This window comes from Coregonus lavaretus (assembly GCF_964263955.1).
Source record: "Coregonus lavaretus genome assembly, contig: HAP1_SCAFFOLD_628, whole genome shotgun sequence".
Lineage (NCBI taxonomy): Eukaryota > Metazoa > Chordata > Actinopteri > Salmoniformes > Salmonidae > Coregonus > Coregonus lavaretus.
Window position 1 is genome coordinate 85,826 of NW_028161614.1, and position 25,546 is coordinate 111,371.

General features: G+C 44.3%; 1 protein-coding gene across 2 annotated transcripts; it reads left to right on the forward strand.

Moving 5' to 3' along the window:
• Nucleotides 1–236: 236 nt before the first annotated feature.
• On the forward strand, nt 237–25,380 carry LOC311120345 (poly(A) polymerase gamma-like). Of its 2 annotated transcripts, XR_014612149.1 has the most exons (25): nt 280–408; nt 2,080–2,247; nt 2,727–2,793; nt 2,986–3,067; nt 3,300–3,409; nt 5,267–5,320; nt 5,893–6,004; nt 7,413–7,502; nt 8,572–8,710; nt 10,529–10,601; nt 10,788–10,908; nt 11,794–11,878; nt 11,982–12,035; nt 17,029–17,148; nt 17,738–17,847; nt 18,467–18,588; nt 18,893–19,059; nt 19,398–19,516; nt 19,741–19,949; nt 20,172–20,249; nt 20,455–20,643; nt 22,737–22,820; nt 22,961–23,020; nt 23,174–24,044; nt 24,169–25,380. XR_014612149.1 is itself a non-coding variant. In XM_084194964.1 (24 exons), the coding sequence occupies exons 1-24, from the start codon at nt 392–394 to the stop codon at nt 23,279–23,281; spliced, it is 2,538 nt and encodes an 845-aa protein (XP_084051090.1). In that variant the 5' UTR covers nt 237–391; the 3' UTR covers nt 23,282–25,380. The 2 variants fall into 2 exon arrangements, 1 of the variants encoding a protein (XP_084051090.1); XM_084194964.1 differs by having other exon boundaries at nt 237–408; nt 23,174–25,380.
• The last annotated feature ends 166 nt before the right edge of the window (nt 25,381–25,546 follow it).

The following is a 25,546-nucleotide window of genomic DNA, read 5'->3' on the forward strand; positions in this document are numbered from 1 at the left end:
CTTTATTATAACAAAATAATGGCATTTGACACATATTTGTTTACATGGCTATTTCAAAATGTTCCCTTAAAAACTCACTGGATTATTGATGAACAAGTCCTATACCCATACACTGGATAGTGAGTATAACTAAGGTATACAGAATTGTATTGTGGCAACTCAAAGTTAGTACACTCAAAAAAGTCCACTGTGGATGTTTATGGATTTATGACCAGAAATGACGATGGAATCTCATTGCGCAAAGCTTGTCGGGATACAGAGACGGCTTGAGCGCCATATTGGAGTGTAACTAACTAGCTATTGTTATAAATAGGGTCGGGGCTGCTGCTAGCTGAGTTTACATGTTTTCTACAAGTTTGTTCTAAGGAAAAGAGAAAGTTCTCGGTGGGTCATGAAAGAAATGTCAGCGTAAGTTGTCCACATGCTTAATGCATTGTAATGTTGTCCTCTCTTCAACATGTGTGTTGTTGTAGAAAGATGATAGAATAGCTAACGTTAGCTAGGCTAACATAGCTAGCTAGGCTAACACGGCTAGCTAGTTGCTAACGAACGGCTATCATCACAACAATGCGAGGCTGAGGGAGTTAGCGAAGCTAACAAAGGCCTAGCTATTTGGTGCATCTGCTAACTTGGCTAGCTTGCTACTCGACACGGCAATCAGAGACATTTCAAAACTAGCTTGATGACTCGATGGGTTTCAATATTTCGTTGTTTGTATGTTATTGTAACTAGCCAACGTTATTTAGCTAATTATTCATTAACGTTATTTTGTTTATAATCAACGCTAGTTAACTTGTTAGCTAACATCGTTAACGTTAGAGCCTTTGAGTTCCGGTATATAACGTTAGCTAGATGGTCATATAGATATATGGTCGTTAACGTGTGCTGGCTACCAGACTTTATAGCCAACGTTTTTGCTAACTAACTTGCCTTTAAATAAGGTAACATTAGCTGTCTGGATTATTTTGTTGTAAACATCCCTGTGTAGTGACCAATAACAGGTCATGTGGAGTTGACGCCTGCGTCCCTGCGTCATGTCAAACAGGTGCTCGCCTCGTTAGCTACCTATTAGTGCTAAATCTATCCAGACCAGCTCAATGAATAGGAAATGAATGAAGCACCATCAAAGTAACGTTAAGTTAGTCCACGGTTTGTGTCTCTGATTTTCACCCAGTGAGTGCACTAAACACATAGGATGGCTCTTCAAATGCAAATATGGTTTGTTATGGTATATGTACTGCAAACAACGTTGAACAATTCAACAGGACATCTAACGTTAGCTCGCTATAGAGTAAATGGGTGGCTTGGGAAAACAAAAAATTGCTACCTACCTAAACGTTAGCTAAGTGATAACTAGTAAACAGAATGCTCAACATAAAAATATATATTCTTTATTGCTATGATTGAAGTGGCTGACTAAACTCAACTCCATGGTGAAGGAAGTTTCTGATGAACTCCCACCAACAGAGTTGAGCAGAGACCAGGCTTTGTGGAATTCATCTCCGACTACATCGATTCGCTCGAGGTCAATACTTTTAAAAATGTAAGTTATGAAATGCTTACCTTGTACCTATGTTTGTCCTCTGTAGTTGCGTGCCTTTCTTTGTTTGCCAAAATCCATACTTTTTCAATAAATGTTAATAAAATACAACCACTGACTGTTTGCTCATTGCTGTTGCTCTAAGATCTCAACTCTGCGCGTGTGCCAATTGAATCTCGACAAGGAAACAATTTGGTGGTGGTATTTGATTAAGGTTTTTATTAAAAAGTATGGATTTTAGCAAACAAAGGCACACAACTACAGAGGACAAACATAGGTGTAAGGTAAGCGTTTCATAATAAAATATTTGTGTAGTATTGACCTCGGACGAATCGATGTAGTCAGGGCTGAATTCCACAAAACCTGGTCTCTGCTCAACTCTGTTGGTGGAGTTAATCAGAAACTTCCTTCACCGTCGAGTTGCGTTTAGTCGGCTAGACTGAAGTATATGTACTGCCATCAACTTTGGTCAATTCAACAGGACATCTATCATATCTATAACATACTCTTCTTCCTCCTCTCTGTGTTGACTTGTAAAGGAACAGTAACAGTATGCATGGCGGGCAGCAGCCTCAGAAACACTATGGCATCACCTCGTCCATCAGCATGGCCTTCCCCAGGGAGGTGGACCACCAGTACACACACAAGCTCAGCGAGGCCATGAAACCCTTTGGGGTGTTCGAGGATGAGGACGAACTCAACCACAGGTGAGATGGAGTTCTCATGAAATAAAGAAAAGATGCCTGCACACTGATGAATACTCGTGTTGTTTAGATTTTTTTATTTTATTGTGTAATGTTTCCACCCGAAAGTCTTTGTCAGGCTTAACCCAACTAAGTGAAAAATGTGTTTTCTTACACACCTGGGCCCGTATTCAAAAAGCATCTCAGAGTAAGCCTGCTGATCTAGGGTCAGGTCCCCCCCTGTCCGTATAATCTTATTCATTTAAGATCTAAAAGATGAAACTGATCCTTTATCAGCAGCACTCGTGCTCTGAGACTTTCAGTGAATACAGGCACTGGTTGAAATTGAGTTGTATTTGTTCATTTAATGACCTTATTTTGCTTCAATGTTTTCCAAGTTGAAGAGTTGTTGTAGGTTTACGTTCTTTTGATATGTGTGTCTGGGATATGCTGGGTTTCGTAGTGGACAGGTGAATTGATTGATATTATGGTACTTCCCACAGACTCGCAGTTCTTGGGAAGTTGAATACATTTGTCAAGGAATGGATTGCCGAGATCAGTGAAACAAAGGTAGGTTCCTTGAAGAACAATAAATAGTTGAGCAGAGATGATGACTGATGATGACTGATGATGAATGATGACTGAACTGTGTGTGCGTCAGTGGTTGCTTTACAGAAAGCAAATAATTCCTACTCTGCTACGATGTCAATGGGAGAATGATGTGTGATCATGCTGAATGATGTTGATGTTAATTCCCCTCAGAACCTCCCACCATCAGCGATAACCAATGTGGGGGGGAAGATCTTCACCTTTGGGTCTTACCGGCTGGGAGTTCACACTAAAGGTAATGTCCTGTCATCCTTAAAGAGAACAAGTGCATGTCTGCATGAGCCACATTTACATTTTAGTCATTTAGCACACATATCCAGAGCCACTTACAGTTAGTGAGTGCATACATTTCCATACTGGCCCCTCGTGGGGAAACGAACCCACAACCTTGGCGTTGCAAGCGCCATGCTCTACCAACTGAGCTGTCAAAGGTGTAGTTAAGTTGTGTGTTTGTGTTTGTGTTGCAGGGGCGGATATTGATGCCTTGTGTGTGTCGCCGCGACACGTGGAGAGGACTGACTTCTTTGACTCATTCTTTGCAAAGCTCAAACTGCACGAAGAGATCAAAGACCTACGGGTGAGTCAGGATAATATTCTTATACAAAAAAAATCTCAGATTTTATTGAACAGCGTGTGAGAGGATGACAGTGGAGGAAAATGGAGAGAGATTGTGTCGAAGGGCAGTAGGCCGGATTCTAACCTATGTTGACACTGTAGACGTGCTCGAGGCATGTACAGTTGAAGTCGGAAATTTACATACACTAAGGTTTGAGTCATTAAAACTAGTTTTTCAACCACTCCACAAATTTCTTGTTAACAAATTATAGTTTTGTCAAGTCGGTTAGGACCTCTACTTTGTGCATGACAAGTAACTTTTCCAACAAATGTTTACAGTCAGATTATTTCACTTATAATTCACTGTATCACAATTCCAATGGGTCAGAAGTTTACATACATTAAGTTGACTGTGCCTTTTAAACAGCTTGGAAAATTCCAGAAAATGATGTCATGGCTTTAGCAGCTTCTGATAGGCTAATTGACATCATTTGAGTCAATTGGAGGTGGACCTGTGGCTGTATTTCAAGGCCTACCTTCAAACTCAGTGCCTCTTTGCTTGAGATCATGGGAAAATCAAAAGAAATCAGCCAAGACCTCAGAAAAATTATTGTAGACCTCCACAAGTCTCGTTCATCCTTGGGAGCAATTTCCAAACACCTGAAGGTACCACGTTCATCTGTACAAACAATAGTATGCAAGTATAAACACCATGGGACCACGCAGCCGTCATTCAGCTCAGGAAGGAGACGTGTTCTGTCTCCTAGAGATGAACGTACTTTGGTGCAAAAAGTGCAAATCAATCCCAGAACAACAGCAAAGGACCTTGTGAAGATGCTGGAGGAAACGCGTACAAAAGTATTTATATCCACAGTAAAACGAGTCCTATATCGACATAACCTGAAAGGCTGCTCAGCAAGGAAGAAGCCACTGCTCCAAAACCGCCATAAAAAAGCCAGACAACGGTTTGCAACTGCACATGGGGACAAAGATTGTACTTTTTGGAGAAATGTGTCATCAGACCAGAGGACAAAAATAGAACTGTTTGGCCATAATGACCATCGTTATGTTTGGAGGAAAAAGGGGGCAGCTTGCAAGCCGAAGAACACCATCCCAACCATGAAGCACGGGGGTGGCAGTATCATGCTGGGGGGTGCTTTGCTGCAGGAGGGACTGGTGCACTTCACAAAATAGATGGCATCATGAGGAAGGAAAATTATGTGGATATATTGAAGCAACATTTCAAGACATCAGTCAGGAAGTGAAAGCTTGGTCGCAAATGGGTCTTCCAAATGGACAATGACCCCAAACATACTTTCAAAGTTGTGGCAAAATGGCTTAAGGACAACAAAGTCAAGGTATTGGAGTGGCCATCACAAAGCCCTGACCTCCAATCCTATAGAAAATGTGTGGGCAGAACTGAAAAAGCGTGTACGAGCAAGGAGGCCTACAAACCTGACTCGGTTACACCAGCTCTGTCAGGAGGAATGGGCCAAAATTCACCCAACTTATTGTGGGAAGCTTGTGGAAGGCTACCCAAAACGTTTGACCCAAGTTAAACAATTTAAAGGCAATGCTACCAAATACTAATTGAGTGTATGTAAACTTCTGACCCACTGGGAATGTGATGAAAGAAATAAAAGTTGAAATAAATAATTCTCTCTACTATTATTCTGACATGTCACATTCTTAAAACAAAGTGCTGATACTAACTGACCCTAAAACAGGGAATTTTTACTAGGATTAAATGTCAGGAATTGTGAAAACTGAGTTTAAATGTATTTGGCTAAGGTGTATGTAAACTTCCGACTTCTGTGTTCTCCTGTACCTTTTGACTTGGCATGTCAATCGCTTTAACGTGATGCATTTCTTGTTTCAGGCGGTGGAGGATGCCTTTGTGCCTGTGATCAAATTCAAGTTTGACGGCATCGAGGTAATGGGGTTTGGATGTACTAAGTGGTGTCTATCTACTCTCTGGGAGATATGTATACCATCAGAGTGGGTTTTCACCAATGAAAATGTTAATGATGGAGCAAACGCATTCATTCAACATTCACATCCAACACATTGACATTCATATTGAAATAGAACAGAACCCAGATCAGGCTGTAGATCGACCTAAACACAGCTAATCCTTGAAGATTAGATCAGACCCTGGAAATAGGAGGTTAATGATACGCGTGGTCAGAAACCACCTGGCAGACCCAAGATTGCGAGACTTTTTCGCATATTTGAACAGAAAGCATACGTAGTTATAGTATACTATTGGCATAAACAGAATTATAACATGATCACAATATACTGTAGTGGATACAGACTATAATCAGTACAGTAATTCACAAACTGTCTGAATAGGAGTACTGATCTAGGATCATGTGTGCCTTAAAGTCCTACTGAATTAGCGGGGTCCCAACTGATCCTAGATCAGCACTTCTACTCAAAGAGACTTTGTGAATTTGGGCCCAGTGTAATTGAGTGTCCCTGCTCTGTCTTGTTGCCGGGCAGATTGACCTGCTGTTTGCGCGGCTGGCTCTGCAGTCCATCCCAGACAACCTGGATCTGAGAGGAGACTCCCACCTGAGGAACCTGGACATCCGCTGCATCCGCAGCCTCAATGGTACTGTCGCTCTCTTCCTATGGAACGACGTGGTACTAGTAGTAATAATACAGGCCATTTAGCAGACGCTTTTATCCAAAGTAACTTAGTCATGCGAGCATACATTTTACACGGGAATCGTACCCACGACCCTTGGCGTTCAAGCACTATGCTCTACCTACTAAGCCACACAGTAATCTACTGAATCAAAAATATAAACGCAACAATTTCAATAATGTTACAGTTAATATAAGCAAATCAGTCAATTGAAATAAATTCATTAAGCCCTAATCTATGGATTTCACATGACTGGGCAGGGGAGCAGCCATGGGTGGGCCTTGGAGGGCATAGGCCCACCCAATTGGGGGCCAGGCCCAGCCAGTCAGAAGCCGGATGTGAAGTTCCTGGGCTGGCGTGGTTACACTTGGTCTGCAGTTGTGAGGCCGGTTGGACATAATGCCAAATTCTCTAAAATGACGTTGGAGGTGGCTTATGGTAGAGAAATGAACATTAAATTCTCTGGCAACAGCTTTGGTTCCTGCAGTCAGCATGCCAATTGCACGCTCCCTCAAAACTTGATACGTCTGTTTGTGTTGTGTGACAAAACTGCACATTTTAGTGGCCGTTTATTGTCCCCATCACAAGGTGCACCTGTGTAATGATCATGCTGTTTAATCAGCTTCTTGATATGCCATACCTGTCAGGTGGATGGATTATCTTGGCAAAGGAGGAATGCTCACTAACAGGGATGGAAACAAACATTTTAGAGAAATAAGCTTTTAGTGCATATGGAAAATGTCAGCCATTTTTTTATTTCAGCTCCATGAAACATGAGATCAGCACTTTACATGTTACATTTATATTTTTGTTTGGTATACATGGTACTACATAGTACTAGGACATATTAATACATGGTACTACATAGAACATAATACTAGGACATAGTAATACATGGTGCTACATAGTAGTAGGACATAGTAATACGTGGTATTACGTAGTACTAGGACATAATACATGGTACTACATAGAACCTAGTACTAGTACATAGTAAAATGTGGTATTACATGGAACATAGTAGTAATACATGGTACTACATAGAACCTAGTACTAGTACGTAGTAATACATGGTACTACATAGAACCTAGTACGTAGTAATACATGGTACTACATAGAACCTAGTATGTAGTAATACATGGTACTACATAGTAGAGGGTCATACTGTGCATTAGGTTATAGTGTAACTAACACCGTACCCCGTATCTGTAATCATGTTAAACTATGACTGTTACCTTTAGCCAACTACAGCACCAGCTTTGGAATGACAACGCAGTGTGTAACTAACTAACCTCCCTCCCTGGACTCTTGTTGTGAGCAGTTAGACTTTTCTGAGACTATAGTGACGTCTTCCTTTGCTCTCCTCCTGCTCCAGGCTGCAGAGTGACAGATGAGATCCTGTACTTGGTACCAAACAAGGAGAACTTCAGACTAACCCTGAGGGCCATCAAGCTGTGGGCCAAACGTGAGTCAGCAACTACAATACAATGTCATATATTTGCCATTAATACACCATTTTAATAATATAGACTATAATATGACATTTAGCAAGATGCTTTTATCCAAAGTGACTTAGTCATTTGTTCATACATTTTACATACGGGTGGTCCTGGGAATCGAACCCACTACCCTAGCATTGCAAGCGCCTTGCTCATACCACCCTGCATCCCACTGCTGGCTTGCCTCTGAAACTAAGCAGGGTCGGTCCCTGGATGGAGACCAGATGCGGCTGAAAGTGGTGTCAGAGCCCAGTAGCTGGGGCACTCTCCCCTCTGGTCTAAGGAGATCCCAGGGTAGTGAAGGGGACATTGCCATGCGTACGGTGCCATCTTTCGGATGGGATGTTAAATGGGTGTCCTGACTCCCCGTGGTCACTAAAAATCCCATGGCACTTATCGTAAGAGTAGGGGTGTTCACCCCGGTGTCCTGGCTAAATTCCCAACCTGGCCCCATTTCCATCATGGCCATCTAATCATCCCCCTCATTCCTAATTGGCATGTGTCACTCCTCACCTCTCCACCTGATAGCTGATGTGTGGTGAGCGTTCTGGCACAAATTGGTCGCCGTGCGTCACTGAGGTGGGTGATATACATTGATGGTGGATGAGGTGAGTTTCCCCCTCCTATGTAAAGCGCTTTGACTACATCAGTTGATAGAAAACCACTATAGAAATCCAATCTATTATTATTATTACCAACTGAGCTACAGAGGACCACTATTGCAGACAGTTTCCCCTCTAATAACTCTGCCTAACCAGATACAGGACTCTACTGTAGGGCACTGGGTGACCGGGGACGTGTTCATTAAGGCACATGTAACATTTCTAGAAATATGTTAGGAGGGGAAACTAAATTGAGTGTTTTTATTGGACAAGTAGTTCAGATCGTAGTACCTCCCTTTTCCACCCCTTTTCTGAGTGGTCTTTTTCTGTTTTGAATATGACCCATGTGTTAACAAATGTCTGCACGAATGAATGTTAGTTGCTTTGGATGAAAGCATCTGCTAAATGGTATATTATTACCCCTGTGCCCCAGGCCGTGGGATCTACTCCAACATGCTGGGCTTCCTGGGTGGCGTCTCCTGGGCCATGCTGGTAGCTAGGACCTGCCAGCTCTACCCCAACGCTGTGGCCTCCACCCTCGTACACAAGTTCTTCCTGGTCTTCTCTAAGTGGTACGTACACAAGTTCTTCCTGGTCTTCTCTAAGTGGTACGTACACAAGTTCTTCCTGGTCTTCTCGAAGTGGTACGTACACAAGTTCTTCCTGGTCTTCTCTAAGTGGTACGTACACAAGTTCTTCCTGGTCTTCTCTAAGTGGTACGTACACAAGTTCTTCCTGGTCTTCTCGAAGTGGTACGTACACAAGTTCTTCCTGGTCTTCTCTAAGTGGTACGTACACAAGTTCTTCCTGGTCTTCTCTAAGTGGTACGTACACAAGTTCTTCCTGGTCTTCTCTAAGTGGTACGTACACAAGTTCTTCCTGGTCTTCTCTAAGTGGTACGTACACAAGGAGCCCCGTACCGCCGCTTTACGTTCCACAGCCACTACTCACAAAGCGTCTCAGAGCAGTGATCTAGGATTGGACCTTTTTTTTTTTAAATCACAATGTATAAGGGAGATCTGACTCTAGATCAGCACATATCTGAGTCACTGTGAGTATGGGCCCTGATCAGTTTAAATAGGTGTGATGATATGGGCCCTGATCAGTCTAAATAGGTGTGATGATATGGGCCCTGATCAGTTTAAATAGGTGTGATGATATGGGCCCTGATCAGTCTAAATAGGTGTGATGATATGGGCCCTGATCAGTCTAAATGGGTGTGATGATATGGGCCCTGATCAGTCTAAATAGGTGTGATGATATGGGCCCTGATCAGTCTAAATAGGTGTGATGATATGGGCCCTGATCAGTCTAAATAGGTGTGATGATATGGGCCCTGATCAGTCTAAATAGGTGTGATGATATGGGCCCTGATCAGTCTAAATGGGTGTGATGATATGGGTCCTGATCAGTCTAAATGGGTGTGATGATATGGGTCCTGATCAGTTTAAATAGGTGTGATGATATGGGCCCTGATCAGTCTAAATGGGTGTGATGATATGGGCCCTGATCAGTTTAAATGGGTGTGATGATATGGGCCCTGATCAGTCTAAATAGGTGTGATGATATGGGCCCTGATCAGTCTAAATAGGTGTGATGATATGGGCCCTGATCAGTCTAAATAGGTGTGATGATATGGGCCCTGATCAGTCTAAATAGGTGTGATGATATGGGTCCTGATCAGTCTAAATGGGTGTGATGATATGGGCCTTGATCAGTTTAAATAGGTGTGATGATATGGGTCCTGATCAGTCTAAATGGGTGTGATGATATGGGTCCTGATCAGTTTAAATGGGTGTGATGATATGGGCCCTGATCAGTTTAAATAGGTGTGATGATATGGGTCCTGATCAGTCTAAATGGGTGTGATGATATGGGTCCTGATCAGTTTAAATGGGTGTGATGATATGGGCCTTGATCAGTTTAAATTGGTGTGATGATATGGGTCCTGATCAGTCTAAATGGGTGTGATGATATGGGCCTTGATCAGTTTAAATAGGTATGATGATATGGGTCCTGATCAGTCTAAATGGGTGTGATGATATGGGACCTTATCAGTTTAAATAGGTGTGATGATATGGGTCCTGATCAGTCTAAATGGGTGTGATGATATGGGCCTTGATCAGTTTAAATTGGTGTGATGATATGGGTCCTGATCAGTCTAAATGGGTGTGATGATATGGGCCTTGATCAGTTTAAATAGGTGTGATGATATGGGTCCTGATCAGTCTAAATGGGTGTGATGATATGGGTCCTGATCAGTCTAAATGGGTGTGATGATATGGGTAGCCTGTGTAGCCGATGACCCACTATGATAAAAACATGTTGTTGCTTTGAAATCTCCATTGTTTGAAAAGCCATCAATTCACTCAATCTGTTCCGTCCTGTAGGGAATGGCCGAATCCTGTGCTTTTGAAACAACCTGAAGACAGCAATCTGAATCTGCCTGTTTGGGATCCACGGGTAGGTGTCTGCTGTTGTGTGTGTGTTCGAGATGCACAAATTCCGCAAGGTTTATCGGATGAACATAACAAATTGATAAAACGCTTATTTTGAAGGTGTGGTGTGTCTGTGGGGTGGACAAAGCTGCTCTTGCCCTGTTCCAACTCTCCTCTCTACCTGTCTTGCCCCCCCCCACCCCCCCTCCAGGTGAACCCGTCAGACAGGTACCACCTGATGCCCATCATCACACCAGCCTACCCCCAGCAGAACTCCACCTACAACGTCTCCACTTCCACACGCACCATCATGAGCGAGGAGTTCAAATACGGTGGGTACCTAACTCTTGGCCCTAACCTGGTTGATCTAGGATCAGCCCCCCCCCCCCCCCCCGTCCATATTATTTTTTATTTTTATTTTTATTTTTAGTCATTTAGCAGACGCTCTTATCCAGAGCGACTTACAGGAGCAATTAGGGTTAAGTGCCTTGCTCAAGGGCACATCGACAGATTTTTCACCTAGTCGGCTCGGGGATTAGAACCAGCGACCTTTCAGTTACTGGCACAACGCTCTTACCCACTAAGCTACCTGCCGCCCAATGGTGCCCAATTATCGTGTTCATTATTATCTAAAAGGCTAAACTGATCCTAGTTCAGCACTCCAATAAAGGCCCTGAAATGACTGTCCACTGAATGGCACTGAAATACCCAACCCAGACTGTTGACTCCCTGTATTTGCAGTAGGATATATCCTAAAACCTTTCTCTTACATCAAATTATTACACCATGCAATGAGGGGTGTTCTGTATAGTGGTCCTGTATGAGTCAGTTGGGACAGCATGGTGCTAATTGTGCTCATTCTAAATGTCTAATCTGGGAAACCTAGAAGTAGAATATTGTGTTCGATTATGTTCTGGGGGTATCTGTATGAGAGGAGACCCTAACCAGCCTAGAGAACTCTCCACCCCCCCCCCCCCCCCCACCCCCTAAACGAAAACACGCAGCAAAGCAATGGCCAAATGTCCCCTCCACTTCTGAAATTTGAAAGATGCGAAGTCATGATTTGTCCAAATAACCTGTGAGGAAAGAAATCTGCGCATCTGAACAGAGTTCCTTGTTAGTCGTTGCATCCCACAGTCTGTTGACAGATGCTATTATACCATCCTGTTTTCCATGCGTCTGTCCACAAGAGATTACTAAATATCTGACACCTACAGGTCTCAGTGTGACCGATGACATCCTTCAGGGGAAAACGGACTGGTCCAAACTGTTTGAGCCGCCCAACTTTTTCCTGAAGTACAAGTACGTATTTATTGATATATTTATTTCCCTGTTTTCTATTTTAAATGTTGAAATAGTTGACAGGTGTTTATCTGTATGCCAATTTGTGTTTTGTCTTTAACAGGCATTACATTGTTCTGACTGCCAGTGCATCCACAGAAGAAAACCAATTAGAATGGTAAGTGTTTTGTGTTGTTCCGCGTTATTTGTAATTTATTTTGTACATAATGTTTCTGCCATCGTCTCTTATAACCAAAAAGAGCTTCTGGATATCAGGACAGCGATTACTCACCTCGTATTGGACGAAGATTTTTTCTTCAACGAGGCGGCCACGAAGGATATCATACAGACACCCGACAAGGCCCAAATCCCCGTCATTCGCGTGAAGAAGAGACGGAGATATCGTGGACGCAGATCGGGGTGCCTTGTAAGGATCCGACGGCGAACGAGTAAACTGCCTCTTCCATCAATCCTATTAGCCAACGTTCAATCTTTTGAAAATAAAGTGGACGACTTAAGATTACGGTTATCCTACCAACGGGACATTAAAAACTGTAATATATTATGTTTCACCGAGTCGTGGCTGAACGACGACAATGATAACATTCAGCTAGCAGGCTATACGCTACATCGGCAGGACAGAACGGCTGACTCCGGTAAGACAAGGGGTGGCGGTCTGTGTATATTTGTAAACAACAGCTGGTGCACAAAACCAAATACTAAGGAAGTCTCGAGGTTTTGCTCGCCTGAGGTAGAGTATCTTATGATAAGCTGTAGACCACACTATTTACCAAGAGAGTTTTCATCTGTATTTTTCATAGCTGTCTATTTACCACCACAAACCAATGCTGGCATTAAGATTGCACTGAATGAGTTGTACAAGGCCATTAATCAACAGGAAAACGCTCATCCAGATGCAGCGCTCCTAGTGGCCGGGGACATTAATGCAGGGAAACTTAAATCCGTTCTACCTAATTTCTACCAGCATGTTAAATGTGCAACCAGAGGGAAAAAAACTCTAGACCACCTTTACTCCACACACAGAGACGCATACAAAGCTCTCCCTCGCCCTCCATTTGGCAAATCTGACCATAACTCTATCCTCCTGATTCCTGCTTATAAGCAAAAACTAAAGCAGGAAGCACCAGTGACTCGGTTAATAAAAAAGTGGTCAGATGACGCAGATGCTAAGCTACAGGACTGTTTTGCTAGCACAGACTGGAACATGTTCCGGGATTCTTCAGACAGCATTGAGGAGTACACCACATCAGTCACTGGCTTCATCAATAAGTGCATCGATGATGTCGTCCCCACAGTGACCGTACGTACATACCCCAACCAGAAGCCATGGATTACAGGAAACATCCGCACTGAGCTAAAGGGTAGAGCTGCCGCTTTCAAGGAACGGGACTCTAACCCGGACGCTTATAAGAAATCCCGCTATGACCTCCGACGAACCATCAAACAGGCAAAGAGTCAATACAGGTCTAAGATTGAATCGTACTACACTGGCTCTGACGCTCGTCGGATGTGGCAGGGCTTGAAAACTATTACAGACTACAAAGGGAAGCACAGCCGCGAGCTGCCCAGTGACACAAGCCTACCAGACGAGCTAAACCACTTCTATGCTCGCTTCGAGGCAAGCAACACTGAAGCATGCATGAGAGCACCAGCTGTTCCGGATGACTGTGATCACGCTCTCCGTAGCGGATGTGAGTAAGACTTTTAAGCAGGTCAACATTCACAAGGCCGCAGGGCCAGACGGATTACCAGGACGTGTACTCCGAGCATGTGCTGACCAACTGGCAAGTGTCTTCACTGACATTTTCAACATGTCCCTGACTGAGTCTGTAATACCAACATGTTTCAAGCAGACCACCATAGTCCCCGTGCCCAAGGAATCTAAGATAACCTGCCTAAATGACTACCGACCCGTAGCACTGATGTCTGTAGCCATGAAGTGCTTTGAAAGGCTGGTCATGGCTCACATCAACAGCATTATCCCAGAAACCCTAGACCCACTCCAATTTGCATACCGCCCCAACAGATCCACAGATGATGCAATCTCTATTGCACTCCACACTGCCCTTTCCCACCTGGACAAGAGGAACACCTACGTGAGAATGCTATTCATTGACTACAGCTCAGCATTCAACACCATAGTGCCCTCTAAGCTCATCACTAAGCTAAGGATCCTGGGACTAAACACCTCCCTCTGCAACTGGATCCTGGACTTCCTGACGGGCCGCCCCCAGGTGGTAAGGGTAGGTAACAACACATCTGCCACACTGATCCTCAACACGGGGGCCCCTCAGGGGTGCGTGCTCAGTCCCCTCCTGTACTCTCTGTTCACCCATGACTGCATGGCCAGGCACGACTCCAACACCATCATTAAGTTTGCCGACGACACAACAGTGGTAGGCCTGATCACCGACAACGATGAGACAGCCTATAGGGAGGAGGTCAGAGATCTGGCCGTGTGGTGCCAGGACAACAACCTCTCCCTCAACGTGACCAAGACAAAGGAGATGATTGTGGACTACAGGAAAAAAAAGAGGACTGAGCACGCCCCCATTCTCATCGACGGGGCTGTAGTGGAACAGGTTGAGAGCTTCAAGTTCCTTGGTGTCCACATCACCAACGAACTATCATGGTCCAAACACACCAAGACAGTCGTGAAGAGGGCACGACAAAGCCTATTCCCCCTCAGGAGACTAAAAAGATTTGGCATGGGTCCTCAGATCCTAAAAAAATTCTACAGCTGCACCATCGAGAGCATCCTGACTGGTTGCATCACCGCCTGGTATGGCAACTGCTTGGCCTCCGACCGCAAGGCACTACAGAGGGTAGTGCGTACGGCCCAGTACATCACTGGGGCAAAGCTTCCTGCCATCCAGGACCTCTATACCAGGCGGTGTCAGAGGAAGGCCCTCAAAATTGTCAAAGACTCCAGCCACCCTAGTCATAGACTGTTCTCTCTGCTACCGCACGGCAAGCGGTACCGGAGTGCCAAGTCTAGGTCCAAAAGACTTCTCAACAGCTTCTACCCCCAAGCCATAAGACTCCTGAACAGCTAATCATGGCTACCCGGACTATTTGCACTGCCCCCCCACCCCATCCTTTTTACGCTGCTGCTACTCTGTTAAGTATTTATGCATAGTCACTTTAACTCTACCCACATGTACATATTACCTCAACTACCTCAACTAGCCGGTGCCCCCGCACATTGACTCTGCAACGGTACCCCCCTGTATATATAGCCTCCCTACTGTCACTTTATTTTACTTCTGCTCTTTTTTTTCTCAACACCTTTTTTTGTTTTATTTTTACTTTTTTTGTTTAAAATAAATGCACTGTTGGTTAAGGGCTGTAAGTAAGCATTTCACTGTAATGTCTGCACCTGTTGTATTCGGCGCATGTGACCAATAAAATTTGATTTGATTTGTTACGTGGGAACATGGAGCTCCTAAGGTCCTACAAAATATATGTTTAGCATTTTACCCTAGGCAAACAAGTCAAACCGGTAAAAGCAAAGCTTTTCTATTATAGTCGAGTGACCGCTGTAACAATGGAAATACATGTCCTCAAAGGTGGAGGGAGGCGGGAGGAGGCGAGATCAAGTGGGACTATTCTAGCCAATGAGAGGGCAGATGCACGTGTGAACAGCAGACAAGTCCGACATATAAGTGTTTTTTTTTTTTCAAAGTTGCTGAAATGCCATATGCGTCCCCTTATATCAGTACATTCCTAATAATAACCTAACCATTACGAAGCTTCAATTAGATATCAATTAACCCTCACGTAGAAAATTAGCGATACAATTTTTTGTTGACCAAATTTGACACTCACATTGAACTCCCATTACAAACATTCCTCACTTCCTGGTCTTATTTTTGTGGACAGTTTTTTTTAGGTGGAGTAAACCCTCGCTTCCTCTCTGGTAGAAGTCATGCTACGTCTGTCCCGTCTATGATATGAGTGGAACAGGTTGAGGTTAGGGTTAATGCATTATGACACATTTACAGTGCCTTCAGAAAGTCGGGTGAACCCCTTGACTTAATCCACATTTTGTTGTTACAGCCTGAATTCAAAATGGTTTTCCTCTAGGATTTTGCCTGAGCTTAGCTCAATTCCATTTATTTGTATCCTAAAAACACTCCCTAGTCCTTGCCGATGACAAGCATACCCATAACACGATGCAGCCACCACCATACTTGAAAGTATAAAGAGTGGTACTCAGTGATGTGTTGCATTGAATTTGCCCCAAACATAACACTTTGTATTCAGGACATACTAAAAAAAATGCCCACATTTTTGGCAGTTTTATTTTACTGCCTTATTTCAAACAGGATGCAGGTTTTAGAATATTTGTATTCTGTACAGGCTACCTTATTTTCACTCTGTCATTTAGGTTAGTATTGTGGAGTAACTACAATGTTGTTGATCCATTCTCCGTTTTCTCCATTAAACTCTAACTGTTTTAAAGTCATCATTGGCCTCATGGTGAAATCCCTGAGCGGTTTCATTTTACATTTTAGTCATTTAGCAGACGCTGTTATCCAGAGCGACTTACAGTTAGTGAGTGCATACATTTTCATACTGGCCCCCCGTGGGAAACGAACCCACAACCCTGGCGTTGCAAGCACCATGCTCTGCTTAAAAAAAAAAAAACGTATCTACCAATAGTGCCCTTCTTTTTGAGGCATTGGAAAACCGCCCTTATTTATTGACTCAAGACATTTCAGTTTTTCATTTTTTATTAATTTGTAAATTTCAAAAAACATCATTCCACTTTGACATTTATCGGGTATTGTGTGTAGGCCAGTGACACAAAATCTCAATTTAAACCATTTTAAATTCAGGCTGTAACACAATAAAATGTGGAAAAGGTCAAGGGGTGTGAATACTTGCTGAAGGCACTGTACATGACACTACATTCTATGGCAGCCATGTTATGTCCCAATGGGCAATATTGACCAATAGCAGTTCACAACGTTTTCTGAAATTTAAACAATGCTTTGTACAAGATTCCAAATTCTCGTCATTAATGGATAAATGGAATGCTCAAAGGTGCTAACAAGGCGTCCGTTCTAAAAGATGGCCCAACTCTAAACTATATGGCTCTGACCCCAGTAATGTTATGAACCTCCTGTCTGTTCCTCTCCCTCTAGGATTGGTCTGGTGGAGTCTAAGATCCGTGTCCTGGTGGGGAACCTGGAGAGGAACGAGTACATCACCCTGGCACACGTCAACCCCACATCATTCCCCGGGAACAAGGAGAGCTGTAGCGAGTGAGTCTCTAGACTCCACAAATTTTTGTGAAGTTTGAAGGCACCAGAAACCTGGGGTTGTGTTCATTAGGGCACAAGATGGAAACTTTTTTTTAAACCTTTTTGCAATGAGCGAGTTCGTTTTGCATGGCCTGGTGCCCAGCATGGGTGGAGATTTCACTTAAAGGAATACTTTGAGGTTTTGGCACTGAGGCCCTTTGTCTACTTCCCCAGAGTCAGATGAACTAGTGAATACCATTTTGCGTGCAGTTTGAAGGAAGTAGATGATTAGCGCTACCGCAATTGCTAACTAGCATTAGCGCAATGACTGGAAGTCTATGGGTATCTGCTTCATTGCGCTAACGCTAGTTAGCATTTTTACATATACATTTTAGTCATTTAGCAAATGCTCTTATCCAGAGCGACTTAGTTAGTGGATCCATCTTAAGGTAACTAGGTGAGACAACCACATCTTAGTCATAGTAACTAAATGTGTTCCATCAGGAAGCAGTTTGTCTACATGTACCCAGCTGATATTAGTGGTGGGTCTTCCATCAGGAAGCAGTTTGTCTCCGTGTACCCAGCTGATATTTGTGTTGTCTTCCAAAAGGAACGAGTTTGTCTCCATGTGGTTCATTGGGATCATCTTCAAGAAAGTGGAGAACGCAGAGAGCGTCAACATCGACCTGACCTATGACATCCAGTCCTTCACAGACACAGGTAATACCATACATTTACATTTAAGTCATTTAGCAGAAGCTCTTATCCAGAGCGACTTACAAATTGGTGCATTCAACTAGCCAGTGGGACAACCATATCTATATATATATCTATATATATACACACACACACAGGGTTAGTTCACCCAAATTACATAATGACATATTGGTTTCCTTAGCCTGTAACAGATTGCTGACAACAGTCCATGCTTTGTTTTAGTTTCCCTGGCACTGTTTCCACATGCTAACGTTTTAGCATTTGTGGCACAAATCCCATTCAAGCCATGGGACTGATATTAGCATTTTTGGCGCATCATGTTCAAATCTGTGACTTTGAGCTTCACAATCAATTCTAGATACTTTTGGATGATTTCAACATGATGTGCGAAAAATGCTAATAGCGGTCCCATGACTTGAGTGGGATTTGTGCCACAAATGGTAAAACGTTAGCATGTGGAAACAGTGCCAGGGAAACTAAACCAAACCCCAAAAAAATTCATAGACTGCTTATATGGTAAGGAAACCAATGTGTAATTTAAGTGAACCATCCCTTTTACCATCTGTCTATGCTGGTAGAGGGAGCTCTAAATGACTCCATGTCCCATGACCCCTTGCTGCAGTTTACAGGCAGGCCAACAACATCAACATGCTGAAGGATGGGATGAAGATCGAAGCTACGCATGTGAAAAAGAAGCAGCTCCACCAGTACCTTCCTGCTGAGCTGGTGCAGAAGAAGAAGAGGGTAAGATGGACGCTCTCTTCAGACAGAGGCTCTCGCTCAATTCTTTCTGTCATTCCTTGTCTCCTTCTCAACCTTATTGCAAGGTCCCTCCCCTCGGCCCTGGTTATCAATGCGTTTTGAGAAGGGGGCCAGGAGAGGGGATATTCAGGGAAGATGAATTGAGAAAGCCAGTGTGTACTTTAGACATATATTTATTAAGAAATGCATTTGAACAAATCACGATCTTGTGAATGGCTTCGTACTAAGCTTTGTTCTCTACTTGTCCCCCCCACTCCCCCATCTTTCCCCACTCCCCTCACTACAGAGCATAGTGGAGCTGAACCGTAGCGCTAACAGCGGAGGCTCCAAGCGTTCCTCTCTTGACGGCAGTCAGCTGGACAGCTCCAGAGACACCGACTCAGGGACTCCCTTCAGCTCGCCCAACCCCGTCTGCAAGCCGTCCAGGCCGGCTGCCTCGGACACAGACGACAGGTGGGTACACCACACATAGGACAGGGGGAGAACCAGGGAGACTTCTAGGCTACAGCAGAAGATATGTCAAATGAAATCTATTCATGTGTACCTCCTCACTACTTAGCATAATGGTACCATTTGGCACCAGAAAGTTTTGGGATTTTTTTCAAATGTATTCATTCTAAGATACAGATGTATACATTTTCTTTACACAATTGACAAAATGAATAAAATAAACGAAATGTATATTTTTATTATTTCATGTACCTTGTTTCAGGTCATCATAATTTTCAAATTAACTTAATAGATTAATTATGAATATAACCATATTCCTCTTCTCGTCCTGCCCCGTGCAGTGTGACACCTCCCAAGCCACCAGTCTCTCTGTTTGTGGAGATGAGTTCCTCGGTGCCAGACGTCTCTCCACCCAGGACCGAGCAGGAGCAGGGTATGTCCATCCCAGTCATCGGATCAAGTGAGTATCAGCGTTCCTCTCCTCTCAGATATACATTGTCTACATATTAGTGTTTTTGAAAGTCACTGCTGTGAAAAATTGCGCTAAAGGAATGTCTCATCTCTCACTCCCTCACTGTCCCCCCTCTCTCTCTCCCCCTCTCTCTTCCCCCCCTCTCTCTTCCCCCCCTCTCTCTTTCCCCCCCCCCCTCTCTCTTTCCACCCTCGCTCTTTCCCCATATACAGAGTCTGTGGTTGCAGCTTCCAAACCCTCTGCCCCAGCGGCCCCAGCCGGCAGCACCATTCCTACAGTAGTGGGTAGGACCGTGGTGCCTCTCCCTGGCAGCACCAGCCCTACAGACCAGAACGGCGCCTCCGTTGCTGCTGCAGTCAAGAGACTCCACTCCCCTACGCTGGAGGAGCAGTCCAAGAGACTCAAAGACACTGCAGAACCCGTCAGTTGAATTTGTATTGTAAAAACGAATGCACCGCCACCCCCAGAACATAGGTTACATCTAGATTACGCAACAGAGCCTCTCCATTTTAAAAGTCTCTGTTGCAGGCTTGCTAGAGCTCCCATAGAAAACAATGACTCCTGTCAGTTTGAACCTAAAACAATGTGCACCGGTCAGGGTGATCTCTTACCCGCTCTCTTTGTCTCTGTGCTTTGTGTACAGCTGGCTGATGACTTGGCCTTCAAGGAGCCGTACCCTCCATCTGGCGACAGCAGGGAGCAAGGGGATGGAGTCAATGTGGTGAGGACACCTGTTTTACCCCCGTTAACAGGATTCAAGAAACTCACACGACAGCCCCACACAATACGCAATTAAAAAAAGACAAATGTCCTTTGTTGACGTCATCAATCACTTGGTGTAAATGCCACTTTGTGATTAGAACACAACATGAATGTTCAGTGTCGATCACTCATTGGGTTTTCTCATCCCCCCCCCCCCCTCCCAGGGTAGTCCTCCAGCAGTCAGCACCATTCCTACAGTAGTAGGCAGGAGCGTTGGACCCTGCCTGGGCTCCCCTAGAGATACTAGCAGCCCGACAGAGCAGAACCAGAACGGAGCCACTACTGCAGCCAAGAGACCTCACTCCCCCACACAGGACGAACCCCCCAAGAGGATCCGAGACACTGCAGATCTGGTGAGGAGAGGGAGTGGTCCCTGGATGGATATGTCCAGGACTATCCTCCACATCCAGACTAAATCATATCAAATGTTATTTGTCACATGCTTCATAGACTAACAGTGAAATGCTTTCTTACAGGTTATTTTCCAACAATGCAGAGTTAAAGATCAAATATAGAAATAGTGACATGAGGAATAAATACACAGTGAATAACAATAATGAGTAAAAATAACATGGCTATATACAGGAAGTACCAGGTAATAACATGGCTATATACAGGAAGTACCAGGTAAAATTATGGCTATATACAGGAAGTAGCAGGTAATAACATGGCTATATACAGGAAGTAGCAGGTAATAACATGGCTATATACAGGAAGTACCAGGTAATAACATGGCTATATACAGGAAGTACCAGGTAATAACATGGCTATATACAGGAAGTAGCAGGTAATAACATGGCTATATACAGGAAGTAGCAGGTAATAACATGGCTATATACAGGAAGTAGCAGGTAATAACATGGCTATATACAGGAAGTAGCAGGTAATAACATGGCTATATACAGGAAGTAGCAGGTAATAACATGGCTATATACAGGAAGTAGCAGTACCGAGTCGATGTGGAGGGGTACGAGGTAATCAAGGTAGCTATGTACATATAGGTAGGGGTAAAGTGACTAGGCAACAGGATAGATAATAGACAGTCCAGTGGAAAAATGGTGAATGCAGGTAGCAATTTGATTAGCTGTTTAGCAAGCAGTCTTATGGCTTGGGGGTAGAAGCTGTTCAGGATCTTGTTGCTTCCAGACATGGTGCACTGGTACTACTTGCCGTGCAGTAGCAAAGAGAACAGTCTATGGCTTGGGTGGCTGGGAGCTCGGCCCCAGTGATGTGTTGGCCTGTACTCGCCACCCTCTGTAGCGCCTTGCGTTCGGGTCCCTTGCAGTTACCATACCAGGCGGTGATGCAGCCAGTCAAGATGCTCTCAATGGTGCAGCTGTAGAACCGTTTGAGGATCGGAGGGCCAAAGCCAAATATTTTCAGCCTCCTGAGGGGGAAGAGGCGATGTTGTGCCCTCTTCACAACTGTGTGTGTGGACCATGTTAATTCCTTAGTGATGTGAGCACCGAGGTACTTGACACTCGTGACCCGCTCCACTACAGCCCCATCGATGTGAATGGGGGTGTGCTCGGTCCTCCATTTCCTGTAGTCCATGATCAGCTCCTTTGTCTTGCTGACGTTGAGGGAGAGGTTGTTGTCCTGGCACCACACTGCCAGTTCTCTGACGACCTCCCTATAGGCTGCCTCATCGTCAATGATCAGTCCTACCACCGTCGTGTCGTCAGCAAACGTATAATATAATAATAATATAATATGCCATTTAGCAGACGCTTTTATCCAAATCGACTTAGTCCCTCCAAACTTGTTGGAGTCGTGCAGGGCAATGCAGTCGTGGTTGAACAGGGAGTGCAGGAGGGAGCTAAGTACACGCCTCTGAGGGGCCCCGTGTTGATGGTCAGCGTGGCGGATGTGTTGTTGCCTACCCTCATCGCTTGTGGGCGGCCCGTCAGGAAGTCCAGTTTCCCTCATGCATGGCTCAGTGTTGCTTGCCTCGATGCGAGCATAAAAGGCATTTAGCCCGTCTGGTAGGCTCGCGTCGCTGGGCAGCTTGCGGCTGGGTTTCCCTTTGTAATCCGTGATAGTTTGCAAGCCCTGCCACCTCCGACGAGCGTCAAAGCCGTCGTAGTAGGATTCAATCTTAGTCCTGTATTGCCGCTTTGCCTGTTTAATGGCTCGTTGGAGGTCGTAACGGGATTTCCTATAAGTGTCCGGATTAGTGTCCTGCTCCTTGAAAGCGGCAGCTCTAGCCTTTAGCTCAGTGCGGATGTTGCCTGTAACCCATGGCTTCTGGTTGGGATATGTACGTACGGTCACTGTGGGGACGACGTCGTCGATGCACTTATTAATCATGCTACTTTTCACTATTGTCTCACTGGAGCTGTATAAATATGAATTCAGTCTGGACACACTTTTTTGGGAAACGTTTTTGCACAGGTTAATGAGGTCATGATGTTGTCAGTCTCTCACTTTCTCTCGCTCTCTCCAGCTGGTGTCCGGTGACGACTCTGCATTCAAGGAGCCCTTCCCTTTATCTAGCGCCGGCCAGGAGCAAGGAGACGGAGTGGACATCGTGAGTTCTCTTCTTTTAACCCACCGAACACCAACTGAACTCTAGAAATACACACCTCACATTATTCTTTTAAATTGCTATTTCAATGTCAGAGGTTTTATCAGTGTATGGCATTTAATTTCTTTTTTGTCTCTTAACAGGAAAGTCTTGGTGGGGTAAAGGCTATGCCTATTCCAACTATCGACACATCAAGAACACAGGTACTTAACTGACTTTTATGAGCGAGAATACGTGAAAGCAGTCTTCAAATTAGTCGTTGATTTGAAATCTCATAATGTGTGTGTCTGTGTTCATGCATGTGTGTGCGCGTGTCTGCTTTTGTGTGTCTCTTCATGCATGTGTCCATTCTCCAGAGACTTCCCAGTATGGAGCTGCCAGACGTGACCTCCCCCCTCCCCAGCAGTAACCACCAGCGGGTGGTAAAGAACTCAATCAGACTAGCCCTCAACAGGCACAGGTAACCCCAGGTAAAGCGTCCCCTTGTCCCACTCCCAAACCCCTTCCTCCACGAGGCCTGGACCTACAACACTGACTAGCTCCAGACCTGAGAGATCCAAAATCAAGACTACTGTGGTAAAACCTAGTGAGGACGCAGATTTTTAACTCTCCTACCCCCCCCCGTCCCCGTCACTGGACGATGGGCAACGACAGTCCCTTTTTTCCCCAAAAATGTCATCTGTTTCTATGGTCCTTCCCAGTTGAGCTGATTTTAAGATTGGGTTGGAGAAGAGTTGGATGTATTTATTTTTGGGGGGATCCCCCCCCCACCCCCCCCTCTTCCTTTACTGTTTAGTTCAGTGTTTTAAATGGCCTTAACGTGTCGGTGCTTGCTACTGCATCCTTCTGTACCATCGTAATGTTTTGACAAATGGAAAACTTCTACAGTAGGTGTAGTTTATTGTACATAGCTCGTCTTTAAAAAGAGAAAAATAATCACAGACGTTTAGTCGTTCCATACAGCTGTATTATAGTTTTATGATCTAAAATGTAAAAAAAAAAAAAAAGGTACAAAAATGTCTTTTTCCCCACTGTTTGTCAACCGCATCACAACATGACCTTGATAGCCAATCGCAGCCTTCCCACCCAGTAGACTCATCCACCTGGGTCGTTTTCATTTGGGCCCAACGTATCAAAACGTTTTGCAACAGAAATCTAAAATGAGCATTCCGTTTTGGACAAGTTCAGATAGTACCTCCCTTTTTTCCTTCTGTATGTCCTCTCTAGGTTAACAGGACCTCCTGTATGATCCCTCTAGGTTAACAGGACATCCTGTTTGATCCCTCTAGGTTAACAGGACATCCTGTATGATCCCTCTAGGTTAACAGGACATCCTGTATGATCCCTCTAGGTTAACAGGACCTCCTGTATGTTCTCTCAAGCTTTGACACCCACTAGAATAGAGGTCACCAACCCTCCTGGAGAGCTACTGGGTATTGTAGGCTTTTGCTCCAGCCCTACACTAGATTCACACACCTGATTCAGCCAACCAGAGTCCTTAGGGGCAGCTCATTAGTAGAATCAGGTGTGTTTATAGAAGGGTAGGGTACTGTTCCCCAGGCAGCACTAGAACCCAGGGACTGTCCTAAACATGGAGGGTTGTGTTGAGCTAGTAGGATAATGGTTGTGAGGTGGTTCACCACTGGAGTTGTGTTGCGTAAAGGGTGTAATGCTTTTGCTGGTGTGTGAGGATGTGTGTGTGTGTGTGTGTGTGTGTGTGTGTTGTAATTCCCTTAGTGTGGGGTGTTGGCCCTCAGCGCCTCCCGTGGAGGTTCTTAAACATGGCGTCTCCTGGGGTCATCCTGGGCTAAGTCCCAAATAGCACCCTATTCCCTACATAGTGTACTACTTTAGACCAGAGCCCTATCTGGCCCTGCTCAAAAGAAGTGCACTATATATGGAATAGGGTGCCCTTTTCAGATGCAGCCTAGTCGAGGAGTTGACCTCTCAAATCAGATTTCAGGACTCGCACTCACAAAACTTCTCAGAGTAGGAGTGCTGATCTGGGATCAGGTCCCCCGTGTCCATGTAATGTTATGATTTAAATGGCAAAACCCATTTGTTGATCAGCAGTGGTGCTCTGAGAACCTTTGTGTGTACAGTCCCTGCTCTCCCTTTCCAAACAGTGTTTTCTCTCTACATTCTACCCCGGTAGGAATTACAGAAAAGCATCTTGTATGCATCCCAAAATGGCACCCAATTCCCTACATGGGGTCTCTGGTCAAAAGTAGTGCACTATATAGGGAATATGGTGCCATTTGGGTCGTGCCCTATGTATTTAAAAGGCGTATTCTCTTCATTAATGTTTTTTTTTTTTTTTTCTTATTGCTTTGTGTATTTCTACCATTTTATATCATCCATTCTAGCAGCTTAGGGCTCTCTCAATGACTTTTACACCACTCTGTTTTCAACAACTCTCTTCTTTTTGTTGTGCATTTTGAGAAACGATTAACAAGTCATTTATCAGTTGTTTTTGTAGGGCAACAAGTTGTATTTGAAAAGGTATTTTTGTATGTACTGTGTATCACCTTTAAACAGAGACCATTAAATCCATAAAACCCCCCACTTCTCCATGGTCCTGTTTTGTATGGAGGGCCTGAGTGTCTGACTCTATTCCCTGTAGACTCTAGAGAATCATTATCACCTAAACTGCTGTGAAATATATCTTCAATAACCACACACATTGTATTTTCAGCTGTCCTTAAGCTGAAAGTAAAATACACAGAATG

What these genes read in the sequence shown, in the direction of transcription:
- LOC311120345 (XM_084194964.1), top strand. An exon ending in AAGAGATCAAAGACCTACGG is followed by an intron (nt 3,410 to 5,266) that starts GTGAGTCAGGAT and finishes TTCTTGTTTCAG; the next exon opens with GCGGTGGAGGATGCCTTTGT. An exon ending in CTGCATCCGCAGCCTCAATG is followed by an intron (nt 6,005 to 7,412) that starts GTACTGTCGCTC and finishes CTCCTGCTCCAG; the next exon opens with GCTGCAGAGTGACAGATGAG.